The sequence below is a fragment of the Myotis lucifugus genome, unplaced genomic scaffold, assembly GCF_000147115.1.
Source record: "Myotis lucifugus unplaced genomic scaffold, Myoluc2.0 scaffold_256, whole genome shotgun sequence".
Classification (NCBI taxonomy): domain Eukaryota; kingdom Metazoa; phylum Chordata; class Mammalia; order Chiroptera; family Vespertilionidae; genus Myotis; species Myotis lucifugus.
The window spans coordinates 789,256-805,437 of record NW_005871304.1 but is presented as its reverse complement, the minus strand read 5'-3'; the positions used below and the strand labels follow the sequence as shown (position 1 = coordinate 805,437).

General features: G+C 53.4%; 1 protein-coding gene across 3 annotated transcripts; it reads left to right on the top strand.

Annotated features, from left to right (window-relative positions):
* The first annotated feature begins 7,253 nt into the window (after window positions 1-7,253).
* FAM109A (family with sequence similarity 109 member A) lies at window positions 7,254-14,357 on the top strand. 3 transcript variants are annotated; one of them, XM_014464595.2, is made up of 4 exons: window positions 7,254-7,429; window positions 9,830-9,972; window positions 10,409-10,486; window positions 11,794-14,357. In XM_014464595.2, the coding sequence occupies exon 4, from the start codon at window positions 11,818-11,820 to the stop codon at window positions 12,484-12,486; it is 669 nt and encodes a 222-aa protein (XP_014320081.1). In that variant the 5' UTR covers window positions 7,254-7,429; window positions 9,830-9,972; window positions 10,409-10,486; window positions 11,794-11,817; the 3' UTR covers window positions 12,487-14,357. The 3 variants fall into 3 exon arrangements, with proteins under 3 accessions (XP_014320081.1, XP_014320082.1, XP_023618448.1); XM_014464596.2 differs by lacking the exon at window positions 10,409-10,486; XM_023762680.1 differs by lacking the exons at window positions 7,254-7,429; window positions 10,409-10,486 and adding an exon at window positions 7,525-7,609.
* The last annotated feature ends 1,825 nt before the right edge of the window (window positions 14,358-16,182 follow it).

Sequence of the window (16,182 nt, the reverse complement as noted above, 5' to 3'; positions counted from 1 at the left end):
TTTTTTAAATATATATTTTATTGATTTTTTACAGAGAGGAAGGGAGAGGGATAGAGAGTTAGAAACATCGATGAGAGAGAAACATCGATCAGCACACCTCCTACTGGGGATGTGCCCGCAACCAAGGTACATGCCCTTGGCCGGAATCGAACCTGGGACCTTTCAGTCCACAGGCTGATGCTCTATCCACTGAGCCAAACCAGCTAGGGCCCCATTACCTTATAAATAAATTTCAGACACCTCAGCCTGACATTCCAAGCCCCTTCACAGTCTCAACCCCAAAGACCTCATCTCATGACAATATCCACCAAATACCCTACAGCAGACTTCTTTTTGTCCCATTTTGTGTTTCCAGACCTTTGCTCATACTATTCTCGCTGCCTGATATTCCCTTTCCCTTTCTTCTGCTTGGAAAATTCCTCTACATCAGTGGTTCTCAACCTTCCTAATGCCTCGACCCTTTAATACAGTTTCTCATGTTGTGGTGACCCCCAATCATAAAATTATTTTCGTTGCTACTTCATAACTGTAATTTTGCTACTGTTATGAATCATAATGTAAATATCTGATATGTAGGATGTATTTAGGCGACCCCTGTGAAAGGGTCGTTCGACCCCCAAAGGGCTCTCGACCCACAGGTTGAGAACCACTGCTCTACATCCTTTAAAACCACCTGAAATGTGACCTCTGCCCGAAGTCTACCCTGTTGCCTCCTCTGAATCAAGCCTCTAAGGCAGGGGTGGGCAAACTTTTTGACTCGAGGGCCACAATGGGTTCTTAAACTGGACCGGAGGGCTGGAACAAAAGCATGGATGGAGTGTTTGTGTGAACTAATATAAATTCAAAGTAAACATCATTACATAAAAGGGTACGGTCTTTTTTTTTTTTTAGTTTTATTCATTTCAAACGGGCCGTATCCGGCCCGCGGGCCGTAGTTTGCCCACGGCTGCTCTAAGGGCTCGGTAAGGGTTTGTCCCTTATGGTGAAGTTACTCATTACTTTGTCTGTGTTATACCCCTCAAAACTTTTTAGTTTTTAATTCATATTTTAAACTAAAATGGTTAAATTATAAATTACTCCCAAGGGCCCTATATTTTGATGTTCTGAACCTGCAGATACTGACTTAGTTGTTTTTAAACTTTTCTATTACTCAAAGATGTTTGAATTGCCAACCAAAACTTGTAAGCAGAAACAGAACAAAACAACAAACTTGTAAGCAGGAGAAGGTAATAACACCTAACAGTTGTTGAGTACTTACTATGTGCGGATGCTGTTCTGAGGACTTGACGTTATTACCTGAAGGGGCAGCAAGGTGTAGACTCACACTCCAGACTGCCTGGATTCAAATCCACTTGTTCGTTGCATAAGTTCAGGCAAGCCATTTCGTCTTGGGTTTTTTACCTGAAAAATGGGGGTGGTAATTGGTCCTATTTCTCCGTATTGTCATGAGAAGCAAAACACACAGTTAAGTGTTCAGTAAATGTTACCTGTTATTTTTGAAATCCTTCACAAAATCTTATGTGATGGAGACGGTTATTTCTTCAGTTTTACAGATGAGGAAACCAAGGCACAGAGAGGTGAAGTGACTTGCAGGAGGTCACACAGCTTGAAAATGGCAGAGTGGGGATTGGAACCCACATATGCACATTAAGTCCATTAATTTCCAGCTCAAAGCATGGTTACAAGTTGCTCTGAGTTGGAGCTAAAGGTGTCATCACCACCAAACCAGTATTATATAAAATGGTATAGGGTCTTCTTTAAGAAGAAGAAAAAGATAAGAAATATGAACAATAAAATGGCAATAAATATACATTTATCAACACTTAGATTTAAAAAACACAAAATAAACAAGCAGAACAGAAACAGACTCATAGATACAGAGAACATTTTTTTAAAAATATATTTTTATTGATTTCAGAGAGAAAGGGAGAGGGAGAGATAGAAACATCAATAATGACAGAGAATCATTGATCAGCTGCCTCCCACAAACCCTACATCAGGGCTGGAGCCTGCAACCCAGGCATATGCCCTGACTGGGAATCGAACCGTGACCTCCTGGTTCATAGGTCGACGCTCAACCACTGAGCCACGCCGGCTGGGCCATATTGGTTATTTATTAAGGAGCAGGTGAAACTCTGGGGAAGTTTAAATTGCTCCTTGGGAGAAAGTATTTAGGAATTTGGGGTCTGCAGCAGGAGATAGAAGAAGAGGTTTGGGGAGGGGGAATGAAAGAGGACCCATATATGATGGAAGGGATGAGAAGAAGAGCTGGCAATGCCATCTTTTAAGGCAGGCCTCTCAAATCCTCCATTTGACGCTACGGAAAGAGCTGGCAAGACCTTCCAGGTCTCCATGCTTTCAGCAAAACTTGCTCACACCCAGGACCTGGGTCTCAGGCTGGTGGTGCACAGGTCCCCGTTTCCCCCCACAGGTACCAGAGCGGGCAGGCCCTTGAAGTCCGGGGACTCCGGCCCTTCCTATCACTTCACCTCCCCCATGTCCCTCCCAGCCTGCGGCCTGGGCCAGGTGTTTGTGGTGGAGGACAATTTCAGTTCCTTCTTGGGGCTGGCTGGTTCTAACCACTTCTGGGGTGGGGCAGCCCCGGTGGAAGGGAACTCTCCCTCAGACACAAGCTCGGACCACTGTGTCTCCCTGCTGGGGGCTGACCGGAGTGGGGGAATCGGTAGAGACGGTCGGGAGGCTGAGGTCTGGGTGCGAGATGGCAGGTCCTGTGGGAACCTTCCTGGGAGGAACTGGCTCAGCCCTGAGTCATGTCCCCGTCATCCAGGACCTCCTATCTGGCAGGCACTGTGCCAGCACTGGAGATACAACAGTGAGCAAAGCAGACAGAGCTCCCTGTCCTTGTAACTGGGGGTGGTGGGGACGTGTCACAGGTGAGGCACAGTCTTCACACCCAGCCACGCTACCTACAACTGGCCGGTTTTTCTCCTACTTCACTGTCTGTGCCTTCTCATTCCTTCGTGGCTTCCTTCTCATGCCCCCAAGCCTTCTGAGAAGAGCCCACAGGCCTCCCTGATCTCCCCTCTCTTCTCCTTTTGCTCTCTCTGCTCCAGCCACACTGACTTCGTGACATGTTTCTTGCTTCTGAGCCTTTACATGTGCTGTTCCCTCGCCAGGAATGCTTTTCCCTCTGGAAATCTGCATGGCTGGTGCCCTTGTTCCCTTCAGGTCTTTCCCCCAAAGCAACCTTCTCGGGGCGCCTCCTAGTGAACACGGCTGCACCATCGTCCTCATTTACAATTCATATGCTCCTCCCCTGCTCTATTTTCCCCCCTGACGCCTCATCGAATGTCCTGTATGAATGTTGCTTTCTCATTTTTTCCCCTCTGGCAAGGGAGGGCAGGATCATTTGTCTGTCATTAAAAAAAATAATAACTGATTGAGGAGAAATTCACATGACATAAAAATTGACCATTTTAAAGTGAATTTACGATGCTGTGCAACCCCCACCTCTATCTAGTACCAAAACATCTTCATCACCTGAAAGTAACCCCCCCCCCACCCATAAGCACCCACTTCCTATTCTCCCCTCCCCTACGGCCTGGCAACCACGGGTCTGCTTTCCGTCTCCTTGGATTTACTTATTCTGGACTTTCATACAAGTGGAAGCACACAGCACGTGGCCTTTGTGTCTGGCTTCTTTCACTCAGCATCATGTTTTCGAGGTTCATCTACCTTGCAGCATGTGTCAGTGCTTCGTTCCTTTTCGTGGCTGAGTAGTATTCCATTGCATGGATGTACCATGTTTTATTTACCCATTCATCCATTGACGGAGATATGGGTTGTTTCCACCTTTTGGCTATTGTAAGCAGAGCTGCTACGAACCTGCGTGTAGTTGTCTGTCTTTTTAACTTGTGTCCTGGTGTCTGGGACACAGTAAATATTGGCTCACTAAATATTGGCTCCAAGAATGACTGATTGGAGGAAACAAAGGCGCTCAACTCAGCGGGGTGGGGTTGGGGGTCATGTGCCTTCCCGGGAGAGGTGATGGCTCAGTGAAGTTTCCCAGGGTGAGTCCTGGAAGGGACTAGCAGGTGCAAAGGTTCAGAGCACTGTGCAGCCTGGGAACGGAGGGAAGCCAGGTGGCCGAAGCTGAGGGAGTCAGGGGATAGGAAACTGTGTGTGAAGTGGCTGGAGAGGGAGCAGAGGCCAGGACGAGTGCCGCCTTGTCACTTACAGGACGGAGTTTGGACTCGCTCCGGACACAGTGGGGAGCCATGGAACAGTTTTGGTCAAGAAAGTGCCGTAAGTTGATTTAAGTTTCACTAGGATCCCTCCATGGAGAATGGGTTCAGGGGGCTCAGGGACTGGAGAGGCAGAAGGGGAGGTCTGAGAGAAGGTTACCGCAGCGGACCTGGTGAGATATGACGGGGGCCTGGGATGGGGAAGTGGCGGTGAAAAGGGAGAAGTGACAAACTCAAGACATGATTTGGAGGTAAAATCGTCAGAACTTGGAAACGGTAGCCGCAACCCAGTTCTGGTTCTCAAATTCCCCTTTCCTGTCCTGAATCACTGCCTCTTTTCCAGCCTCTACAGTTCCAGCCACAAAGATGCCTGGCTGTTTATAGTAGTCAAAAGGTGAAAACAACCTAATGTCCATCAACGGATGAAGAGACAGACAGAATGTGGTCCCTCCGTGCAATGGAATATTACTCCTCCATACAGGGAGGAGGCACTGACAGGCTGTGTGACGCGGGGGAACCGTGGACACATGATGCTGAGTGAGAGAAGCCAGACACAAAAGGACAAATCGTGTGCGAGTTTGTATGAAATGTCCAGAACAGGTAAATCCACACAGAAAGAAAGTAGTGAGCACTAACGGATGTGGGGTTCTACTTGGGAGTGACAGAAATGTTTTGGAACTAGACAGAAGTGAGTTTCACACACTGTGAATGTACTAAATGTCACTGAATTGCCCACTTTTATTTTTATTTTTTGCTGGTGATTTCTAAAATTGGGAGCTACATATATTTTTTATTTTCAGCTTTTTGAGGTAAAATTGACATAAAATTGTAAGATATTTAAAGTGATATCATGACGATTTGAAATATGTATACATTGTGAAAAGAATGCTCCATCTAATTAACACATCCATCACCTCACATATTTATTTGTATAATATTTGCATGTGTGTGTGTGTGTGAGAGAGAGAGAACATTTAAACTTCACTCTCAGCAAATTTCAATTATTCAATATAGTGTTACCAACTATAGCCACCACATTATACTATGTTCACTTTAAAATGGTTAATTTTTTAAATGTGAATTTCACCCACTTGAAAAAACAATGACCAAAAAAGGGGGGACATCTGTAATACTTTCAACAATAAAGATAAATTAAAAACCCAACATACTAGGTTCCTGCTCTCCAACATCTGCCCTTTCACCTATATCAACCCTTGACTCCAGCAAGAGGGGCTCTGGGAAATTCCCCCCACACCCCGGTCCAAATGCCCATGTGCCGGCCATTTTCTTGATGTGGTGAGCATCTAGGCTTGGGGAAATTCCAGCTTGCCTTTCCTGCAGGAGGAATTCATGCAGCATCAGGTATAGCTGGATCCAGGGGCTCAGCTGATATCAGATATCTCTCTCCACCTCTTGAAAGCAAAATCTTTCCCATGATCCACTAGGCCAGTGGTCGGCAAACTCATTAGTCAACAGAGCCAAATATCAACAGTACAACGATTGAAATTTCTTTTGAGAGCCAAATTTTTTAAACTTAAACTATATAGGTAGGTACATTGTTATTAACTTAGTTAGGGTACTCCTAAGGCTTAGGAAGAGCCACACTCAAGGGGCCAAAGAGCCGCATGTGGCTCGCGAGCTGCAGTTTGCCGACCACTGCACTAGGCCCTAAGCAACCTGGCTTTGCCAATACTCTATGACCTCATTTCCTACTATTCTTCTGCTTGCTCAATAGACTCCAACCTCCTGGCCTCTTCTTCATTCAAACACCCAGAGGGACACCCTTCCCTCTGGCTCCCTCCTTCACTTCCTTCAGGTCCCTGCTCCTCAGAGAAGTTTCCCTTAAATTGCACTCCCAGTCTTTCTTTTCTTTTTTGTGTTAATCCTCACCTGAGGATATTTTTCCATTGATTTTTAGAGAGAGTGGAAAGGAGGAAGAGAGAGCGAGAGATACAGTGATGTGAGAGAGATATGTCAATCAACTCCCGCACGAGCAGGGCTGGGGATCAAGCCTGCAATCAAGCCTGCAATCGAGTTACATGCCCTTTACTGGAATCAAACCCAGGATCCTAGCCAAAGCTCTATCCACTGAGCCAAACCGGCTAGGGCTGCACTCCCAGTCTTTCTACCCCACGGCCGTGGCTAATGGTCTTCCTAGACAAGTCACTTCTAGAACTCATCATCTTTGATTTGTTGAATGATTGAGGAACAGTGCCTGGAACACAGTAGGCACTTAGCGAGAGGCTGTAGAATGACTGATCCTGATAGGTCCTATTTCTCTCCTGCCCTCAGGCCAGGACTGGACAGCTATTGAGTCCTGGAGGGTGGGGAGGAGGAGGCAGCAAGAGCAGGAAGTAAATACAGATCCAGGGAGGTGGACTTTGTTATTTTGTGTAAAAGGGAAAGAACAGAAACTGCTATTTGCTGAGAGCATTTGCTATGTGCCATGAGCTTTATATACCACGACTGTCTTCATGTTACAGAGGAAACAGGCCTGGAGGAGTGGGGCGATTTCTCCAAGGCCCCCCCAGAACTTCCCTCTGCCCCTGGGCCAGGGGCGGGGTGGACAGGCACCCTGTACACGTAGTACAGTCCTCTAGCGACGTTGTCAGAACGCCTGGAATGTCCTGTATTCGGTTTCTTTTTCAATAAGTCACACATTTTCAGCACTTAGAGTTATTTTTCAATTTAGCTAGGCGTTAAATTTCCTAAATCTGGCAACCCTAGCCGGGGAGGGTCTGGGACCCCAGGCCCGGGGCTTCAGGGAGCGGTCCTGCCCAGGACCCCTTGCTGTCTCCGGGCGAACCCTCCCCGTGTCCTTACCCCTGGAAACCGGTCGACTCTCGGGGATCCAATCCTCAGTCCTGGAATCCCGCCCTGAAGATTTGTGAACCCGTCGCGGCCCCTTTAAGAGCGGCTTCGGGACGAGCCCCAGGGGCGGGGCGAACCCGGGGGCGTGCCCGGTCGGAGCCGGCCAATCCGGGGGCGGGACCAACGCGGGGGCTAAAGGGGTGCGCCCCGGGTCGCGGACGGCCGGGTGTCCCCGCCTCCGCCCATCCGAGCCTGTGCTCCCGCGGCTGCGCCGCCCGCCGCCCGTTAGACAAAGCGCTGCCCCTGCCGCCGCCGCCGCCGCCACCGAGCGCGCGGGTCCCGGGCCATGGCCCGACCGCTCCCCGGCCCCGCGCCTCCGGTCCCGCCGCCGCCGCCTTAGGCCGCGCCGCGAGGTAAGGCAGCCTGGCGGGGGGACCTGCGCGGGGGTGCGGGACCGGCGCGGGCCGCGGGGGCCTGGGGGTTCCTCGGCCGGCGGGGGAGACCTCTGCTGGGGATCTGCCTCCTTGCGATCCCACATCAGGAGTCATTCTCCTTTAGGGACCCCGGCTGCCCGGGCGAGCTCGGCAGGTGGGGTACGTGCCCTTGACTGGATTCGAACCCGGGATCCTGCGGTCCGCCCTCCCGCCCCCAGCCCCTAAGGGACCTCTGGGGACAAGCCCTCCGCTTGGCACCCGCATCTCGCTGCCGGCTGTCCTTTAGGGAACTCGGGAGCGCTCCCACAGGGCACACAAAGGGCAGAGCGCTGCGCGGAGCGGCGGCCCTGGAGACCCAGCCCCGAGGATGGGCAGCGGGCCGCCTCCAGCCCGGGCCGGCTCCTGGTGTCCCTGTGGCCGCTGCTTGGGGCTCCCAGCACTTGTTTTCATGCCTGTACTTGCCACGCCCCCCCCACCCCACCCCCTCTGCTAGGGGACACTTGTGGCAGCTGGATTCAACCCCAGGACCTGCGGGGCGGTTTCTTTTCCTGGAATTGAGTGCCAGAGGCCAGGCCTCAGTTTCTCCGGAGGCCAGGATTCTGGGCCAGCTGTGTCCCCGAGACCTTGAGCTCATTTGTCTTTCGGATTGCTTCCCAGAGTGCTCACTACCTGCTGAGCGTTTTGCAAAATGGCTCTTCAGGCCCATTTATCGAACCCTCCCCGGAGGGATGGGTGTTAATGTTCTCGTTTTATAGGTGAGGCTGTGAAAACGCCGACTCCTTCGATGCCTTCCCCCTAGTTGGGCATCAGGCTTTCCTCATTTTAGCTTAGCTCATGGAATCCTCTCCAGAGCCCACTTGGGGGCTTGGAAAGGTGAAGTGACTTTCTCAAGACCCTCCAAGTGAGAATGTGGCCTTGGGACCAGAGAGGGGCCAGGCCCTCCAGCAATTAAGTTTGACACGCTTGCCCCACAGCTTTCTGCCAGGCCAGGGGCTGTTGCGTCAGCAGCAGGTGCCTACAGTGGACTCTGAACTTCGTAGAAGCAACAGGAGTGTGGGGAGATCAGCCAGAACTGTGCCCTTCCTGTTTCTGCCCCGCCCCCTGGCTCTTGCTGGGGCTGGAAGAGGGGCCATGGGCAGAGTGGTTCCCGTGTCACGGGTGACCTTGGGCCAGGCCGGCCCCATTTTGGGCAGTGAGCGGAGGAGGGCTGCCGAGTGTGAGGGAAGAGGCTCTATCTTGGCTCATGGAGTGGGGAGACCCCAGGAACAGCCCCTTGGAGCCAGTTGTCTGGAGCCTGCGATCCTGGGCACAGTGTTGTACCTTGGGGCAAGTTACTTAACCTTCCTGTGTCTCAGTTTCCACATCTATTAATGTGGGATGGGAACAGACACCTTCTCAACAGAGCTGTTGAGAGATTTAAGATGACTGTTTGACTCATTCTATAGGTATTTGAGCACCAACTATATGCCAGGCACTGGAATTCAGACCAAAAAAAACACAACAACAAACAAAAAACCAACACCAAACCCTGTCCCCCTAGAGCAGGCAGAAATGACCCAGGTAATTTCAGGTTGGGGTACAGGAGAGTGACAGGAAGGTCTCTTATCTAGGGTGGTCAGGGACTGCTTCCCTGAGGAGGTGATGGTCAAGCTGAAACCGGAGGATGTGTCAGCCATGAGAAGAGCTGGGAAGGGCATCCCAGGCAGAGGGAACAGCCAGGGCAAAGGCTCTGAGGTGGGAATGTGCCTGATGTGTTTGAGGAACAGCAAGGAATCCACGGTGGCTGAAGCCGAGTGAGCAAGGGGGACAGAGGTAGGGGAAGGGAACTTGGAGGCCATGGGGAGGACTGAATTTTATACGGAGAGAAGTAGGGAGTCCTGGGAGGGTTTGGAGTGGTGGAGGGATATGGTTGTATTTAGTTTTAAACAGGATCTTTCTGTGGGGAATGGATTTCAATGGGATCAGGGGAGGGGCTTGGGAAGGAGTTTGGCTCTTACCCTGAAGAACATGGACAGGGAAGAGGCAAAGGTAGAGGCAGGGAGACCCATGAAAAGGCTCCTGGAGCTGTCGAGGGAGTGGTGATGGGGGCCTGGAACGGGGAGTGGCAGTGGGTAGAGATTAGGCCACTGATTTGGAAGAGGTTGGAGGGATCAGTTGGACTTGATGAGTGGTCAGAGTGGGGGTGACGGGAGAAACCAAAGGCCATTTGCTGAGACCGAGTGCTGAGGGGAGCAGGTGGGGAGGTGAGAAGAACGTCAAGAGCTACCGCTGCTGAGCACGTACTGCACGCCCAGCACCATGCTCAGCAACTTCTGTGTAATCACTGTGTCAACGTCACAAAAATCCTGACTGTGGTGCTCTTATGATCCTGTTTTACAGATGTGGAAATAGAGACCCAGAGAGGCTTAAAGCTTGCCTGAGGCCACACAGCCTGGACACTACAGAGCTGACATTTCAACCCAGAGAAGAGCAAGCCGAGAGCAGACTGGGCAGAAGGCAGGGAGGGAGCAGTGGCCTGAGAGGTAGGAAGGAAATGGGACAAATAGGGTGGGTGGTTCCTGAGAGAAATAGGGCTGGGAGCCACATGGAGCTGGGCTGTTGAGGAAAATGCATGAGTCTTATTCTGCAGAGAAAGAAACTGAGGCTCAGAGAAGGGCAGCCCGTGTCTGAAGTCACACAGTACAGGGAGGTAGAGCCTTCTGGGCCTCTAGCCTTGGCCTGGCTGCTAGGTCAGGACAGTCTCACCTTAGCTATGAAATCACAGCTTGTGGTACCTCTTCCAGGAAGGCCTCCTTGACTGCCTAGGTGATTCAGTAGGGAGCAGTTGCTCCTTCCACCCTGGGTCAGGTTGAACTGCTCTCAGGAGAGCTACCACCCATACCTCATTCCTCCAGGCCCCGAGTAAAGCACTGCCCAGGCTGGGGAATAAACATTAATTGAGCACCTACTGCATTCCAGGGACTTCACATACGTCGTCTCTTGAAAAACGCAGCTATTGTCCTATGTAGAGTGAGGCTGTGATTGCAGGAGCACAAGGTGGGTCCTCACAGTGGCTGTGGAAAATCCCAAAGGAAGGTGTGGTCGCATTAGGGGCCCACCTATCACCTCCCAGTAAATCCTACCTGGCCAGTGCGGCCCTTCTTCATGTGCTCCTCAGGGAAGTGGATTAAATCACTGAGCCAAGTGCCCAGTTAGATTCTACTTTCAGTCCACGATGCTCTCCCCACCACCCCCTTCCTATAACTGTGGGCCAAGCTCAGGGCCCTTTTTCTGGACTTTTTCACCACAATCTTTTCTGTCTGTCTGACTGCTTCCGCCGCCTCTCCCCTTCCTCCTCCTGCTCCAGCTTCACGGGCCTCCTGGCTGTTCCTCAAGCACATTAGCAGGTTCCCACTCCAGGACCTTTGCATTTGCTGTTCCCTCTGCCTGGCCTGTCCCAGGGCTCCCTCCCTCCCCTCCTTTAGGTATCTGCTCAGATGTCACCTTCTCAGTACAGCCTTCACCCCCAGTCAAATCAAACACTCCTCTTGTCCTCAACACGCCTGACCCCTTCTCCGTATTAGATTTTCTCAGCACTGAGAACCAGACCACCGGGCAGACTCATTCTATCCGTTTGTTAATTTGCTTCCCTCTTCACTTGCCACTAGCATGTCAGCACCACGAGAGCAGTGACCCTCTTCATCTTGTTTGTTACTGTATCCAAGCGTCTAGAACAGTGCCCGGCACACAGTGGGTGCTTAATGTTTTCCAAACGGAATCCCTACACCCCTCTGAAATAGGTTCTGCTCATGTCGTTATATCCCGGACAGGCAAATCAAAGCTGAGTTATGAAATCAAAACTGGGACCAGAAAGGGACCACAAAAGGTCAGCCCCGCTGGTCCCCAGGGATGAGGCCTGGGTTTCAATTTCAGCTCCACCCAACTTGCTTTGTGACCTTGGGTGCGTGATTAACCTTTCTGCTTTGTTTCCCCATCTGTCAAATGGGAATCAGGCTAGTCCCTGCCAACTAAGGCTTGTTGCAAGATGAGTTAAGATGCAGAAGATGCTTGGCATGCAGTAGGAATCCCCAACATTATTTTTTTGGGGGGTGGGGAGAACGCAGGAGGGTTGAGTCTGGCTCTGAGGGGGTTTGAGTCAGATACAGGTGTGAGTCCTGGCTCTGGTCCTGAGAGCTGTGTGAGCCTGGGCAGGTCACTTCCACCGTCTGAGCCTCAGTTTCCTTATTTGTGAAAGAGGGGTGTTGAGTGCTGTGGCGCCGGAGGGTGGCTGGGAGGTCAGGAGGAGGCACGGGGTGATCTGGCAGCAGTGGCCACGTTAGTGACAGCTGACCCGGTGTGGGCAGGCCCTGAGCTCCCTGCAGGCCGCCATGAAGCTGAACGAGCGCAGCCTGGCCTTCTACGCGACCTGTGACGCCCCGGTGGACAACGCGGGCTTCCTGTACAAGAAGGGCGGCCGGCATGCGGCCTACCATCGGCGCTGGTTCGTGCTGCGCGGGAACATGCTCTTCTACTTCGAGGACGTGGCCAGCCGTGAGCCCGTGGGCGTCATCATCCTGGAGGGCTGCACCGTGGAGCTAGTGGAGGCCGCTGAGGAGTTCACCTTCGCCGTGCGCTTCGCCGAGGCTCGGGCCCGCACCTACGTGCTGGCCGCTGAGAGCCAGGCCGCCATGGAGGGCTGGGTGAAGGCCCTGTCGCGGGCCAGCTTCGACTACCTGCGGCTGGTGGTGCGGGAGCTGGAGCAGCAGCTGGCTGCCATGCGGGCAGGGGGCTGCCCTCCGCCGCCACGCCGACCCCGCGCCCTCCTGCCCAAGGAGAACGGCTGTGCGGTCTGGAGCGCCGAGCCACCCGCTGCCTCCACGGGCACCTCCACTGGTGCCCGGTCTGGCCCTGAGCGCCCCCCACTGCCACCCCGCCGGCGGGCCTCGGCGCCCAACGGGCCTCTCGACTCAGCCTCCTTCCTCCAGCTGCACGAGTGGTACGGGCAGGAGGTCCGGGCACTGAGGAGCCAGTGGCTCAGGAGCCGGGCCCAGCCCTGAGGTCACCAGGGTCCCAGTCCTGGAGGGACTCGCGTCCTAAGCCTGAGACTGGGGAGCCCAGTCCTGAGGGAAATCACAGACAAGTCCCGAGGGAACTGAGGCCTCTGTGTGGGACGTGAGCTCTGGGAAGATGCTGGAATCCGAAAGGCACTTTAGGACTCGGAGGAGGTCACTGCCTTTCCTCAGAATCCCGGGCCTGGCTGAACCTCAGGACGCCTGAGGGCTGGTCCTGAAGGAACTCTAGCCCCAGGCCCAGCCCGATTCACCCAGTGAAGGCCTGCTGCTGGCATCAGGTCCTGGCTGTGGGGGCTGGGTCCTGGCGAGGTTCTGTGGCCCGAAGGCAAATGCCCAGTCAGCCCTGGTCCCGGACGGGGCCTCAGCACGGACAGAGAAGGCTCGGGTGCCACGCCTCACCTGGGTCTGACCTCCTTTTGCTCCCATGGCTCCTGAGAAGCTGGCCTGGCGCCAGGCCTCCTGCCTGCCCGCCTCCAGAGGCAGCAGGTGCAGAAGGTGGCAGCAGGTTTTAAGGCGTAACCGGTATGATGAGATTGCCTGGTCCCAACGGCTCCTGGCCTGGAGTGGGGCGGAGGCAGGGCTTTGTCCTGGGCCTCGGCCAGACCTTGAGGTGGAGCTCCTGGCGCAGTAGCGACCCTCTGGCCTTGGGCCGTGCCTGTGTTGGCGTGGTGGCTCTCACCGGCCCTCCCGACAGTCCTTAACCACATCCCCAGTCTCCTCTCCCAGAGCCAGCTCGCCCACCCCCGTCCTGGGACGAGGCCTCTTGGGAGCTCGTCTGACCTGGCCCAGTCTGGCTGGGCAGCCGTGGTCGGAGCTGACTTCACAGCAGGTTTCACTAGGGAGGGGTGGCCACGAGTGGACTCACCGCCCAGAAAGGGCCTTGGTGCAGACCCTATAGGGCAAAGAAGCCCTTGGGAAGCTGTGTTTGGCTTCTGGAATCGCCTCCCCGATCACAGCCCAGCCCCCCCTCCTCCCCCCGTTATTCCAATGGGGAGGCCGACTGCTGTTTCACTGTTGTCGTCAGCACAGTGGATATTCTTCATCCAGGGAGAGTCTCAGGGGGCTGGGACACCCCTGGGCCTCAAGCTGGGTCATGTTTACAGTCCTCAGTGCCCCACACTGGGGACCCCCTGAGGACACCCCCCAACTTTATTCTCCAGAGGGGCCCCGAGGCCCCTTCCTGCTGTCTTCAGAGGCCCTGGGGCTCGGGGAAGAATGGGGGCTGTCTGTGTGTCTGCAATCACCAGCTCACTGCTGGCTCAGTGGACTGGGGCTTCAGTTTTAATTTAATTTTTAATACTTAGGTGGTGTTGTTTTTTAGCAACAACACTTGGCATTTTCAGTACTTCTGTTTCATGTCAGCTGGTGGGAACAGGGTGCCTGGCTCTCAGCTTGGCTGGGGGTGAGAGAGGGCAGTTGGCAGCCCAGGGAGAGGGCCAGGAGTCTTGGCTGGAGACAGAGGCATCTCAAGAATCTCACCCGGTTCGTTGCCTTGTCCAGGCCAGCTCTGAGCTGTGGCAGGTGCCTCTGGGCCTTGGTACGGTTCCTGTTCCGCTCTTTCCAAAGTCCTGAGCAGTGGGGGTGGGGAAGGCGGCTCTTGTCCATAGGCCCCAGGAGCTGCCCCGAGCCCGTGTCCTGGCCACACCCGGCTGGTGGGATGAGAGGCTGGCCCCAGTCCTGATGCAGGTTTACAAGCTCTAAAGGTACAGTCGCCCTGGCCTCCCTGGGGGCCAGTGGTTATTACCCCCACTCTGCTCCCCATCCCGAAAGCACAAGATGGCGTCAGGCTGCTTCCAGAGTTGGGTGGGGGGCAAGATATCATAAAGGCTAAAATGAAATAAAAGTTTGTCAAGTAATGGCTGGTTGCATCATTTTTCCCATCAAAATCCTGTATTGGTTTGCCTGGCAGAGCCAGGAACAGGCACTACGGGACAAGGGACCAAGTGCGCTGAGTGCCACCACCACCACCACCACCACCCCCTCCCCTCCGTCCCCCCCCCGTCCCCCCTCCCCCGTCCCCCCCCCCGCCTCCCTCCCCTGCCCTCCACCGTGGCACGGACGCTCTGCCAGGCACATTCTCACAACCTTTTATGGCAGGTACCGGCCCCATTTACAGATGAGGAAACTGAGGCTCACAGAGGCTAAGAAACCGGCCAAGTTCACACAGCAAAAAAGTGTAGAGCAGAGATGGAACCTCTGGAATCCTGTGGAGGAAGGGCAGGGCCTTCCAGAGCACTACAGGGAAATGGAGTCGCAAAGTTACTTCTCAGGGGAGAGAAGGAAGAGGGAAAGGTGAGGGTCTGAAAGTCAACTGTGGGTTGAAGGCCTGACTGTGGGGAGGGCAAGTCAGGATGGCAAGTGGAAGAGTCAAAACCTGGCTCTTCCTGGTCCGTGCCTGGGCTGCCTGGGGGCCTAGGTGAGGATCTGGCACCAACACTAGTTCAGAGGGGAAGACCCCGCAATTGCAGCAATGTCTGCCGTGCTCCAGGGTGGGTGGTGGGGGCCCTCATGCTGGCTGCTATCTCAGACTCGCTGAGTGTTTGCTGGGCTAACTGGGGTTTCACAGACGGGAGGGGCTGGCCAAGGTCACCAGCATGATGGACTAGGCCAGTGATGGCGAACCTATGACACGCGTGTCAGAGGTGATACGCGAACTCATTTTTTTGGTTGATTTTTCTTTGTTAAATGACATTTAAATATATAAAATAAATATCAAAAATATAAGTCCCCTAACCGGTTTGGCTCAGTGGATAGAGCATCGGCCTGCGGACTCAAGGGTCCCAGGTTCGATTCCGGTCAAGGGCATGTACCTTGGTTATGGGCACATCCCCAGTAGGAGGTGTGCAGGAGGCAACTGATCGATGTTTCTCTCTCATCGATGTTTCTAACTCTCTATCCCTCTCCCTTCCTCACTGTAAAAAATCAATAAAATATATTTAACAAAAATATAAGACTTTGTTTTACTATGGTGGCAAATATAAAAAAATTTCTATATGTGACACGGCACCAGAGTTAAGTTAGGGTTTTTCAAAATGCTGACACGCCGAGCTCAAAAGGTTCGCCATCACTGCCCTAGGTCCGCCTAATGTGGATACAGAGCTTGGGTCACGTGCCATGTCAACCTGGAAAAATCATGCACATTCAGGAAAATGTGGCTTAGGATGAGCAACTGACACGAAAAATATTAAGGTCGGGGACTCATGTCCCTCGTGAGCACCCCGGGCGTGCTGAGTAAGTCCTCCCACCTCTCCTGGGACCGCAGCTGACAGACGGGGGCTGGGGAAGTGGCTCCCCACACGGGCTGAGTCAGAGCCCGCCTGTGGCACTTGTGACCACAGCCACCACAGGGCACAGATGGGGGAAACAGGAGAGAGACGCTAGCTCCAAGAGGGAGGGTCACCTGCTAGACTTCTTAGGACTGGAGTTTCCACAAATTTAACAGAAATGGGGGTGGGGGTGGGGAGGCAGGACAAGTTGGTCAATATCTAGGGGGTGTGTATCCACCTGCTAATATGTCGGTGTTTCCTCTTGACCCAGGGGACGTGTCTAAGGACTAAAACACCCCAGGAGCATGGCCAGGTGTAGAAAACTGTCTTTACCTAAAAAGCCTTTGGGGGATCCTGCATGTGTTCAGAAGCAACATTCTGAGAAGCCACTTGGGGCCGGGGATTCTGTGCTGAG